Source organism: Salmo salar, chromosome 14 (genome assembly GCF_965601325.2).
Source record: "Salmo salar chromosome 14, fSalSal1, whole genome shotgun sequence".
NCBI classification, from domain to species: Eukaryota; Metazoa; Chordata; class Actinopteri; order Salmoniformes; family Salmonidae; genus Salmo; species Salmo salar.
Genome location: NC_138304.1, coordinates 76,286,130 through 76,298,840, shown reverse-complemented (window position 1 = coordinate 76,298,840; position 12,711 = coordinate 76,286,130). Strand labels below are relative to the sequence as shown.

General features: G+C 41.2%; 1 protein-coding gene across 2 annotated transcripts; it reads left to right on the top strand.

Annotated features, from left to right (window-relative positions):
* Positions 1-225: 225 nt before the first annotated feature.
* LOC100195181 (KRIT1, ankyrin repeat containing) lies at positions 226-11,729 on the top strand. 2 transcript variants are annotated; one of them, NM_001140210.1, is given in 17 exon segments: positions 288-437; positions 1,004-1,182; positions 1,671-1,827; positions 1,987-2,079; positions 5,877-6,006; positions 6,551-6,794; positions 6,986-7,101; positions 7,357-7,500; positions 7,749-7,905; positions 9,170-9,277; positions 9,387-9,543; positions 9,686-9,837; positions 10,102-10,268; positions 10,433-10,520; positions 10,623-10,829; positions 11,056-11,172; positions 11,388-11,729. In NM_001140210.1, coding segments are annotated over 16 exon segments (2,229 nt in total). In that variant the 5' UTR covers positions 288-437; positions 1,004-1,080; the 3' UTR covers positions 11,478-11,729.
* Positions 11,730-12,711: the final 982 nt, after the last annotated feature.

Here is a 12,711-nt window from a genome sequence, read left to right as displayed (position 1 = left end):
ACATACAAATATTAGGAAACATGGACAAAAATGTACACTAGAATTGCCTGAGTGCAATAAAAATGAATTCAGAAAAAAATTACGAGTCAATGGCGTTACATCATACCAAAGACAATTACTTTCACATCCGATTTGATTTCTGTCGCCTATAATTTATTTTAATCTGTCTACATTTTCACAAGAAAATATGCGCACTAAGTCCACCCGACCAGCAGAGTTCCCTGTTGTCAAAACGAGTCAGTCCAGGCATAATGTGACTCTTGTCTATTTCGCTTGCTGTGGTCGGCAACCGATGTTATGCTTTTAGGAAACACAAATATCTACTTAGAAGTTTGCCTAGATTATTGATCCTGCATGTCTATGACTTATTCCACCCGGGAACATAAAGACACCGACACCATATACTTTTAAAAGTTTGTGAGAGATCATAACATCAGGTATGTTTGAAAGCATTTCTCAAAATGTAGTTATCTGACGCATAGTTTCACGTCTACTTCTAAGGACACAATGTAGCTTTACTGAAAATTCGTGCCGCATATCACTTTTCATGTTGTATTGTATACTGTATGTGATGATATCAATAGTCTTCTACTGAGGAAGGGAACAGCGTGCTTGGTTTCCGGGGCGTGACTTTTGTTGGGACAGAATAACTTATTTTAGACTTTTAAACGCAATCAAATTTGCCATTTGAAAAGATTTTCAACCTAATAGTGTTACTATTAGTTATAGTGTCACTAATAGTGTCATTATGCTATTTTATTTGCATGCGTTAAAGTAACCTAGGCGAATGTTGACATTATTAAGTAATCTATTACAAGTTAACAATTTAGAAGTCTTATCTTTTCAAGATTGATCAGCATTGAGAACGATATGTGTAATAGCATACTACTTTTAAATAATTAAAATACACCCTACAATAGAATATAGATTATTAATAGAATAATCACGTTTTGCTGGCTCCCAATTAAATTGTGATTATATTTTATTATTTGTAACATTTCAGACATGGTGCTCCTCATCTTCCTCATAAATCGGTCCTTATGTAGGATACCTGATAAAAATTGAAGGCAAGTCAACGACATGGGCAACCAAGACAACTTGGAAGATGTGTTTGTAGCTGTCGTTCGTCCAAAGAACCATGTCAGTTTGAGCTCTAAGGAATATCGGGCTAAAGCCTATGAGGTAAGACTACAGTACCTTTCATAAGATACAGTAGTGATTAGAGACCATTCAACACCTAGCATCTGAAGGTTAGGATCTCTTTGCATAACAGCAAGGGGTTGGACTGAGAGTCGCAGGGTGCTGTGTTTGAGTCCCGGTCTGGGCTACTCCCTGGATTTGTTATGTTGGTGTCAGAAGTGGGATACACATGATTTTGTATACATGCTTAAGTATCTCTGCGAGTAGCAGACTGGTTACAGCAAAGTGGCAACATTTAGTGTAAGGAGGCTCAGTTCTGGAAAGCTCCCTGGAAATGCAGTTCTAGTTTTTGTCATATTACCATATCATCCACCCCAAATCTCCTGCAATATCATTTTACTTTAACCCGAATATTGTTAATGGCAAATCGCTATTATTTGTCTTATGGTTTGATTTCATAAATGTATTTCTAGTTCAGTTTATCTTCACCAGTGACATCATGTGTAACTCTGTTATTACCCCTCCTTTAGATCCTGTTGATAGAAGTTCCTTTGGAAGGAAAAGAGAAGAAACGGAAGAAGGTCTTACTGGCGACCAAAATCCAAGCCAATGGGGACACAGCCAGATCCATTTTGGATTATGTAGAAGAAATGACTAAACCCATATCGAACAACAAGGGTTTTATTGGTAAATAAATATATCATAGTTGCTTTTCTGTAATTATGGTGGCTTTCCAGATTTGGATGTGAATCATTTGTTAATATAAATGTTCTATGAAGAGAAAGACATTTCAAATAACAAATTGTGTCAAAGCACTAATTCCTCTTATGCTGTTGCTCATCACAGGAAAGCGTGTGGTGCACATGAAGAAATTCCATCTCGATGGTGACAATGAAGGAAAAGAGGTCTCCCTCTTTTTTGTGCCAATTAATGTCAAAGGTAGAACTTGACACTAACTTGTCAGCACATAAATAATTTGGTTTACAATAACTTATGTGTTATAAATTATTATAAATGTTATAAATGGGGGCCTCCCGAGTGGCGCAGCATTCTAAGGCGTTACTACAGACCTGAGTTTGATCCCAGGCTGTGTTACAACCGGCCGTGACCGGGAGTCCTATAGGGTGGAGGACAATTGGCCCAGTTAGGAGAGGGTTTGGCCGGGGGGGGGCTTTACTTGGCTCATCGCGCTCTAGTGTCTACTTGTGGCGGGCCGGGGGCCTGCAGGCTGACTTCGGTCGTCAGTGGAACGGTGTTTCCTCCAACACATTGGTTCGGCTGGCTTTCGGGTTAAGCGGGCGGATGTTAAGGAGTGCAATTTGGCGGGTCATGTTTCGGAGGACGCATGACTCAACCTGCACCTCTCCCACGCCCGTTGGGGAGTTGCAGTGATGAGACAAGATCTTAATTGGATCGTAATTGGATATCAAGAAATTGGGGTGAAAAAGGGGGTAAAATCCCTTAATAAAAATAAGCCAAAAAGATGGTAGAAAATAAATAATGCTAATACTGAGCTATAGTATAGTACCTTCAGAAAGTATTCATACCCCTTAATTTATTCAACATTTTGTGTTACAGCTTGAATTCAAAATTGATTAAATTTAGATTTTCTTCTCACCCATCTACACACAATACTCCATAATGACAGTGAAAATATGTTTTTAGATTTTTATCAAATTTATTGAAAATGAAATACAGAAATCTCTCTTTTACGTAAGTATTCACACCTTTAGTCAATACTTTTTAGAAGCACCTTTGGCAGGGATTACAGCTGTGAGTCTTTCTGGGTATGTCATTAAGAGCTTTCCACACCAGGATTGTGCAACATTTGCCCATTATTCTTTTCAAAATTCTTCAAGCTCTGTTGAATTGGTTGTTGATCATTGCTAGACAACCATTTTCAGGTCTTGCCATAGATTTAAGTTCAAACTGTAACTCGGCCACTCAGGAACATTCACTGTCTTCTTGTTAAGCAACTTCAGTGTATATTTGGCTTTGTGTTTTAAGTTATTATCCTGCTGTAAGGGGAATTCATCTCCCAGTGTCTGGTGAAAAGCAGACTGAACCAGGTTTTCCTCTAGGATTTTGCGTGTTCTTAGCTCCATTCTGTTTCTTTTTTATCCTGAAAAACTCCCCAGCCCTTAATGATTACAAGCATAGCCATAACATGATGCAGCCACCACTATGCTTGAAAATATGGAGAGTGGTACTTTGTAATGTGTTGTATTGGATTTGCCCCAAACATAACGCGTTGTATATGCTGTTCATTGACTACAGCTCAGCGTTCAACACCATAGTGCCCACGAAGCTTATCACTAAGCTATGGACCCTGGGACTAAACACCTCCCTCTGCAACTGGATCCTGGACTTCCTGACGGGCCGCCCCCAGGTGGTAAGGGAAGGCAACAACATGTCTACCACGCTGATCCTCTGCCACACCTCAACACTACTCCCACGACTGCGTGGCCAAACACGACTCCCACACCATCATTAAGTTTGCTGACGACACAACAGTGGTAGACCTGATCACCGACAACGATGAGACAGACTGTAGGGAGGAGGTCAGAGAACTGACAGTGTGGTGCCAGGACAACAACCTCTCCCTCAATGGGAGCAAGACAAAGGAGCTGATCGTGGACTACAGGAAAAGGGGGGCCGAACAGGCCCCCATTAACATCAACGGGGCTGTAGTGGAGCGGGTTGAGAGTTTCAAGTTCCTTGGTGTCCACATCACCAACGATCTATCATGGTCCAAACACACCAAGACAGTTGTGAAGAGGGCACGACAAAACCTTTTCCCCCTTAGGAGACTGAAAAGATTTGGCATGGGTCCCCAGATCTTCAAAAAGATTTACAGCTGCACCATCGAGAGCATCTTGAACGGTTGCATCACCGCCTGGTATGGCAACTGCTCCGCATCTAACCATAAGGCGCTACAGAGGGTAGTGCATACGGTCCAGTACATCACTGGGGCTAAGCTTCCTGCCATCCAGGACCTATATACTAGGCAGTGTCAGAGGAAAGCCTTAAAAATTGTCAGACTCCAGTCACCCAAGTCATAGACTGTTTTCTCTGCTACCGCACGGCAAGCAGTGCCAGAGCGCCAAGTCTAGGACCAAAAGGCTCCTTAACAGCTTCTACCCCCAAGCCACAAGACTGCTGAACAATTAATCAAATGGCCACCGGACTATTACATTGACCCCCCCCCCCCCCCCCCCCCACCTCCATTTGTTTTGTACACTGCTGCTACTCGCTGTTTATTATTTATGCATAGTCACTTCACCCCTACCTACATGTACAAATTACCTCTAACCTGTACCCCCGCACACTGACTCGGTACCGGTACCCCCTGTATATAGCCTCGTTATTGTCATGTTATTGTGTTACTTTTTATTATTTTTTACTTTAGTTTATTTGGTAAATATTTTCTTAATGCTTCTTGAACTGCACTGTTGGTTAAGGGCTTGAAAGTAAGCATTTCACGGTAAGGGCGGCAGGTAGCCTAGTGGTTAGAGCGTTGGACTAGTAACCGAAAAGATCGAATCCCCGAGCTGACAAGGTAAAAATCTGTTGTTCTGCTCCTGAACAAGGCAGTTAACCCACTGTTCCTAGGCAGTCATTGAAAAAAAATGTGTTCTTAACTGACTTGCCTAGTTAAATAAAGGTAAAAATAAATAAATAAATAGGTCTACACTTGTTGTATTCAGCACATGTGACAAATGAAGTTTGATTTGATTTGTATACAGGACAAAAAATGTATTACTTTAGTGCCTTGTTGCAAACAGGATAGATGTTTTGAAATATTTTTATTCTGTACATGCTTCCTTTTTTCACTCTGTCAATTAGGTTAGTAGGGTTTGAATACTTATTCACTTAATTTGTCAAAAAAAAAAAAAATCAAATGAAAAACATAATTCCACTTTGACATTATGGGCTACTGTGTGTAGACGAGTAACAAAAAAAACTCAATTTATTATATTTTAAATTCAGCCTGTAACACAACAAAATGTGGAAAAAGTGAAGGGGTGTGTTATCCGGCCGTGCAAATACTGCCCCCTAGCCCCAGCACTGTGTACTTAAAAAAAATAAAAAAAGATATGACTTGTATAGTAATACAAGGGAAGAGAAAGAGATTTTGTTAAACAAGAAATATGGAAGAGGAAGAGATTTTGTTTAACAAGAAATATAAAAAAGATAGTGGTCAAAATGATTGGATCCCCTGTTTTCAATACTCCAGCACTCTCCCCTTGCGAGGATAACGACACCTTGAGCCTTTTTTCTAAAATGCTTTATGAGATTGGAGAACACATTGTGAGGGATCTTAGACCATTCCTCCAAACTGAATATTTCCAGATCCTTGATATCCGTCGTCTGCAGTTATAGAATGCCCTCTTCAATTCAAATCAAAACAGGGGATCCAATATTTGTTTTTATTACTTGTTAAACAAAATGTCTTTATCTGAGCAATTGTATTACTTTAGTTTAAAATCATATAATTTTATTTTTGTTTTGAGCATACAATATAGCTCAATATTTGTATTACCGGTATTTCTTTTATAGTCCTTTTTACTGATCTTTATCAAGGGATACAGTAATTCCTGACCACATTGTAAGTGTTAGTACACTTGTGTCTGGGGTACTTTTTAAAGCATTCCTTAGAATATTTCCTTAATAATATAGTTTAGCTAACAATGTTTTTTTATTATTGTGTGCTGCTTATTGGTCTTTCGGAACAGATAATAGCAAGCCTATCTACAACCCTGGGAGCCCTAGTTTTTATTGCCTCCAGGATATCATGCGTGTGTGTAGCGAGACCAGCGCTCATTTCTCCTCCATCACCTCAAAGATGCTCCTGGCCTTGGACAAGTAAGTCTTTGTCTATGATTTCATATTGAAGTAATTTAGCAGGCGCCCTGATCCACTGTTTTAAGAGAGCTTAAAACCAGTGTATATGGTAGCTTCACTTACTCTACCATCTTCATGGCTGTTGTATTCATGCCACTTCGGGGGCGGTAGGTAGCCCAGAGGTTAGAGGTGGACCGGTAACAGAAAAGTTGTTGGTTTAATTCCCGGGCCGGACAATGAACAAAGTGGAGAACTAGACTGGTTACTGGAGGGCTGCTGCTTTCAGATCATGACTACTATCCACTGCTGTTGTGCCTTTGAGCAAGGCACTTAACCCCACAGCACTGCGACTGTCGTTGTGCTTCTTCCAGCCTCTCGTGACTGTGTGTATGTGTGGTGTCCGGGGGTTGGGATTGGAAATAACATAAGATATTTAAAACGACTTACAGTGCAGTGAGTGACACAGTAGATATTTCCCCCACCATGGAGACATTGGTAATCCTTACCAGAACGTCACCACTAAACCTTGACCTTTGAACTTGTATCTTGTACCTGCCATATCCAGGTGGCTGGCAGAGAAGCACACCATGCCTCACGCCATTGCAGCTCTGTTCCGGCCCGCACCGGTGGACCGAATCAAGACCAACGTGAGTAACCCTGCTTACACCAGCGAGGGCAAACCCAGTGATGGGGATTTGCACATGGGCTACACCGCCTTAGAGATCAAGAGCAAGATGCTGTCACTGGAGAAGGCCGACATGTGCATTCAAAACCCTCTCTACGGCTCAGACCTGCAGTATACCAACCGGGTGAGAGCCCAGATACCGTTTTATCCAATTCCTACCCTCTCCCGAGCGACGGCTTACAAGACAGTTCACATTTTTGTTTTAACCCTGCACGGACACACTTTTACATAAACAGAAATACTATGTATTATAATCAAAATATGTGAAGATAAACTAAAGTGTTTACATATCCTCTCTATTTTTGCAATTTCTAGGTGGACAAAGTTATCATCAACCCTTACTTTGGCCTTGGTGCTCCGGATTACTCTAAAATCCAGATCCCTACGAGAGAAAAGTGGCAGCACGGCTCTAACAATGCGACAGAGGAAAAGTGAGTGTGCCTCCCAAAATGTAACTTCAAAACAACAATGAATTCTCCAGACCTGGGTTCAAACAGTATTTTTTTCCTTCAAATAGTGTGAGCTTGTCTGGAGTGCCAAATTGGTTGACATTTGTACATTTGGGACTATTCCATCAGTTCCATTGCGCCAGGCAACCTGTCTGGCAGTTTGGGCCTTTTCAAATGCCTCATGACATTGTGAAGTCCAAGTGATTGAACAAGGCCTATTCTTTGTCTCCTCCATAGGGAGCACCAGTGGGTGGATGACTTCCCCCTCCACCGCAGTGCCTGTGAAGGTGACACAGAGCTGCTCACCAAGCTCCTGGAAAGTGGCTTCTCAGTCAAACAGCTGGACAGCGACGACTGGGCCCCCATCCACTACGCCTGCTGGTATGTCTCATACTAGCAGTGTTTTGTTCTAGCACAGCTGTACACCAAAACAAGTGGCAGGGCTGCCATTTTGCTGAAAATCTCATCCTAGATTGTAAACCAAGCTGTAAAATAAAGTAAAAATAAAGTGTTACCCAAATTCCCTATAGAAAATGAAAGTCTCTAAGGACAATAGCATTTATATATATTTTTTTATTGTACAGCTAACATCAAATAAGAGTAAAACCTCTGTGTTGTTTTGAATGTAGGTATGGTAAAGTGGAGGCGACAAAGCTACTGCTGGAGAAGGGAAACTGTAACCCCAACCTGCTGAATGGCCAGCTGAGCTCCCTGCTGCACTTTGCAGCTGGAGGGGGCCACTCAGAGATAGTACAGCTTCTGCTCCAGCATCCTGAGATAGACCGGGTAAGACTGAGACAGATGCACTTAAACAGGTTTAGATCCTGGCAGGGGTCTCCAACTCTAGTCCTGAGGAGCTATTAGGTGCATAGGCTTTCATCCTAGCCCTTCAGTAGAACATCTGATTCCCAGGCTGAAGATCATGCTTAGTTGGTTTGTTTGCGATGTGCTCAGTGGTTAAATTAAGCCAGAGCTGCCCGGAACCAAGCTCCTGCACCTTGGGTGAAGGGGAGAGCCAGGCAGAGCCATGCTTCTGCACCTCACAGGTCAAAAGACAAAAGTAGGATAAAAGTATGCTAAATCAAGATTCGGGTTAGTGTTGAACATAAGGCTAGGGTAAGGGTTAGATTTATGGTTAAGGGACACAGGTTAGGAGAGCATTTTCGCTAACCCTAACCCTTTTCCTAACGTTAAACATAGTCTCCTAACCTGCTACATTAATTATCCTAACCTGCTACGAAAAAAAGTGCCTTTGGTATCAGTGGCGTGAAAAGAGTGTTTCCCTTATGGGTAAGGTTATGAACGGAACACTAGTCACTTTAATGTTTAAATATTTTGTAATACTCATCTCATATGTATATACTGTATTCTATTCTACTGTATCGTAGTCTATGCCGCTCTGACATTGCTCGTCCATATATTTATATATTCTTAATCCCATTCCTTTACTTAGATTTGTGTGTATTGGGTATATGTTGTGAAATTGTTACATATTACTTATTAGATATTACTGCACTGTCGGAGCTAGAAACACAAGCATTTCGCTACACCCACAATAACATCTGCTAAACACGTGCATGTGACCAATAACATTTGATTTATTGACTAGTAGGCTCAGGGTTGAGTCGGGGTGTGGACATGAACCTAGGGTTAGGTTTAAGTTAAGTGTTATGGCTATGGTTAGAGTTGAGCCAGGGTGTGGACATGAAGCTAGGGTTAGGGTTGAGCCACGGTATGGACAAGAGGAAAGTGTGGAGAGACAGCAGAAAACAGTGAGCATGGCTTAACCCTAATCCTAACACTTTTGAATTCCCAATTCAACCCCTAAATGTGCTGTAATATAAGCCTGCACACCCAGTAGCTATCCAAGACCTTAATTGGAGAACCCTGGTTGAATCCAGTATATCCTCCATCCTATTTGCATTATGACCACATACTGTAGGGTGTGCTGGTACCAGTGGAACATCATAGCTTAGTATTTCAATATGTTCCCAGTAGTAAGTAGCAGTAAGAAAGTCACTTTGCTTGCTTGTTTTTATACTCTTATAAGCACATAGAGGATCAGCAAAGGAGATCGCCCCTGCAAATCTGTGAAGAGAACAAGCAAAACGAATGGGAGGAGACAGTGAAACTCCTACAGCAAGCCAATAACAAACCAGTGAGTGTGGAGTGTGTGTGCGTGTGCGTGACTGTATGCTACTCCAAAAGATTTGTCAAAGTCTTTTATTACCATTAGCAGTTGATGAAACTGTGTGTTCGTTCCGCAGTACGAGAAGGTGCGCATCTACCGCATGGATGGCTCGTACCGCTCGGTGGAGCTGAAGCACGGCAACAACACATCAGTGCAGCAGATCATGGAGGGCATGCGGCTTTCCAAGGACACCCAGCAGTACTTCACCATCTGGATCTGCTCCGAGAACCTCAGTGAGTCACACATACACAGATCCAAAATGGCTGCCCAATATCTGGGCATAGGTATTATATTCTTGTATCTGTAGTATCCTATTTCCATGCTACCTGTGCTCATTATACCCTTTGTGTGTGTTTGTGTCTTGTCTTCCATCAGACCTGCAGCTGAAGCCCTACCACAAGCCCCTGCAGCACCTGCGTATCTGGACAGAGATCGTCACTGACCTCACTGTCCTGGACCCCCAGAGGGAGAACCCACAGCTCTTCCTCCGTAGAGATGTCCGTCTGCCCCTCGACATTGAGAAAAAGGTTTGTAACCAATTTGATTCTGATCAACTTTATTATCCCCTTGGGAAATTCTTCTTGCTGCATCTGTAAAGCAAGGATTTGGGATTTAGAATATTGCTTAGATCAGTGTTTCTCAACTCTGGTTAAGGGGGACTCAGAGGGTTTGCATGAATTTGTTCCAGCCCAGTAATAATACACATGATTAAACTGATCAAGAGTTTGGTGTTCAAGTTAAATCATTTGTTCATTAATCCATCCACGATTGGCTTGAATCTTCTCCTCCAGATTGAGGACCCCCTGTCCATCCTGATCCTGTTTGATGAGGCCAGACACTGCCTCCTCAAGGGCTTCTTCCCCTCCCCGGACAGTAAGCTGATCACCCTGGCCAGCCTGCTGCTGCAGATCATCTACGGAAACTATGAGAGCAAGAAGCACAAGCAGGGCTTCCTTAAGTAAATATCTTAAATTGGTCTCTGAATTCAATCAATCTAGCATAATACTCTTCTTTAAAACTGTGGAAATCTTGGTATGATATTTGAAGATAAGGTACATAAAGCTGTGGTAATATGATATACTAATGACATAACTGTCTGTGTAAATGTTTTGTTTTCAACAGTGAGGAAAACCTGAAATCAATTGTCCCAATATCCAAGGTGAAAAGCAAAGCACATCATTGGACAAGCAAGATTCTTCATGAGTATAAGGTCAGGTTTATTTTCATTATTTTGTTTTTGTGAAATAACTTGTATACATTTATATATGTGGGGTCAAACTCTTAGCCTTACTTCACCTTATTGGCCCCACAGTGCTTCAGTATGAGTGAGGGTGTGAGCAAAGAGATGCACCACCTCCAGAGGCTCTTCCTGCAGAACTGCTGGGACATCCCGACCTATGGTGCCGCCTTCTTCACGGGCCAGGTCTTCACCAAGGCTAGCTCCAGCAACCACAAAGTCATCCGCGTCTTCGTGGGTGTCAACACCAAGGGCCTGCACCTCATGAACATGGAGACCAAGGTACCCCGGGGCTATTTGTTGGTTGGTGCCAGATTCATATGAATACATAAAGAACCATGTTTAACCATGCAGTATACAGAATACATTCTTATTTAGTGGTCACAAAGTAAGCATGGATGTAAAAATCTAAGCATATAAATAAGCCTCAAAAGTATCCAGCTTTGTATATTTTCATGTAAATGCCTTCTTACTGATACTGTGCATGTATTTGACTGTGTATTTGTAGGTACTTCTTATCAGTCTGGAGTATGGCTCTTTCATGTGGCAGCTAGGGCACGCTGATCAGTACTTTCAGATTCACAGTCTGGAAAATAAGATGAATTTCATTGTGCACACCAAACAGGTAACTATAGGACCTTTCCCAAGTAATTCCAATGGATGTATCTGTGATTATGTTGAATCAATGTGTTGTAGCCTGGAAAACAGTGCAGATTGTATGATTTATGAGAAAATATTTACCACAGCATACAGCTCTAACTCTAGCTGAAGAGTTGAATGTGGGCAATATTACACGAAATTGCTTGTATTCATTGGCTCCTTCTCTTCTTTCCTCAATAGGCTGGCCTTATTGTTAAACTGTTAATGAAGTTGAGTGGACAAATGACTCCAAATGACAGAAGTTTAACAGACAAGTATGCATATGGTTGATTCACCATGTACTTTTCCCCCCCCCATTTGTTTTGCTTTCTTGTATTGTAATTTGCTTTTTTGAGGAAAAAGTATTTTCACCAATTACATAGTTTTGTATCACAATAGAACAAGACATGTTTCACATTTGGTTTATTTGATATTAAGATTTCTGTTACATTTGACAAATTCTTACATGCTGTAATTTTTATGGTTGTAAATAATGTGTATTTAATGATTAATTTGAATAAAATGAATACTATACGAGTGTAATTCCTTCTGTTTTGCTGAAAATAGCACTGCCCATGTCACTCAATCTTAACAATTAATTTTTTATCTGTGTGCATTTCGTTGCTAGAAATTGTTTCAGTTCTGCAATGCATAGAAAAAAGACATTAGGACAAATTAATTCCCTAAACCTTGAAATCAGTTAAAGATAATGAAAATGTCAGAAATCAGACGGACAGACATCGGTAACATCAGTAGCTGCCACATGAGGGAGCTCTGCTCAAATAAATGACAACTTGTCCACAGTACGGTCATTTCAAACGGCTTGAACAAGATAACGTTGATACATTTGTATTAAAACGTTTAAAACAATGTGAAATTAATTTAAGTGAGTAATAGGACATTCTGCAAGATTCAGCAAACGTCTAAGCACGAGGGGAGAGGAAACGTCATTGTTTACATTATGTAACCATGGTAGCCATGATAGTAGCCTGCTGACATCTTCTGTATCACTGAAAGCCAGGGAAATTGATTTAATTTATATGGAAGTTAATTTATATGGCGATGTAGTGGACAAACCAAAGGTAACATTAAAATGATATGCTTGTCAACGATACGCTTTAAGTTAGTGACATGCGAAATTAGCTCTGCCATCGTGTTTGGAAGCTTGCCAGCCGAGAACCAGCTTCAGTGTTACATTATAACAATATCTTCACTCAGCAAGTGTTGTAACAATTTGAGGAATGAGACAGGTACCATTACTGTAACATTAACCAACAACAGCCATAATTGTAACAGTATGGAAATGACAGATGCACTTTGGGCTCTATAGAGCCCCACTGTGGAGGTGTCGTAATACCCATAAAACCTAGGGATCAAACAGGGAAATGGTTCCAGTCATTTTTCCACCATTCATTTTCCCCATAGAGAATTTTAGGAACACTTCAAATAAGGGCTGTGTTTTGTGTAGGCTGACACTGGCATGACGTTTTGATAACCATTCATATCTCTCTCGGACAAGGTGACT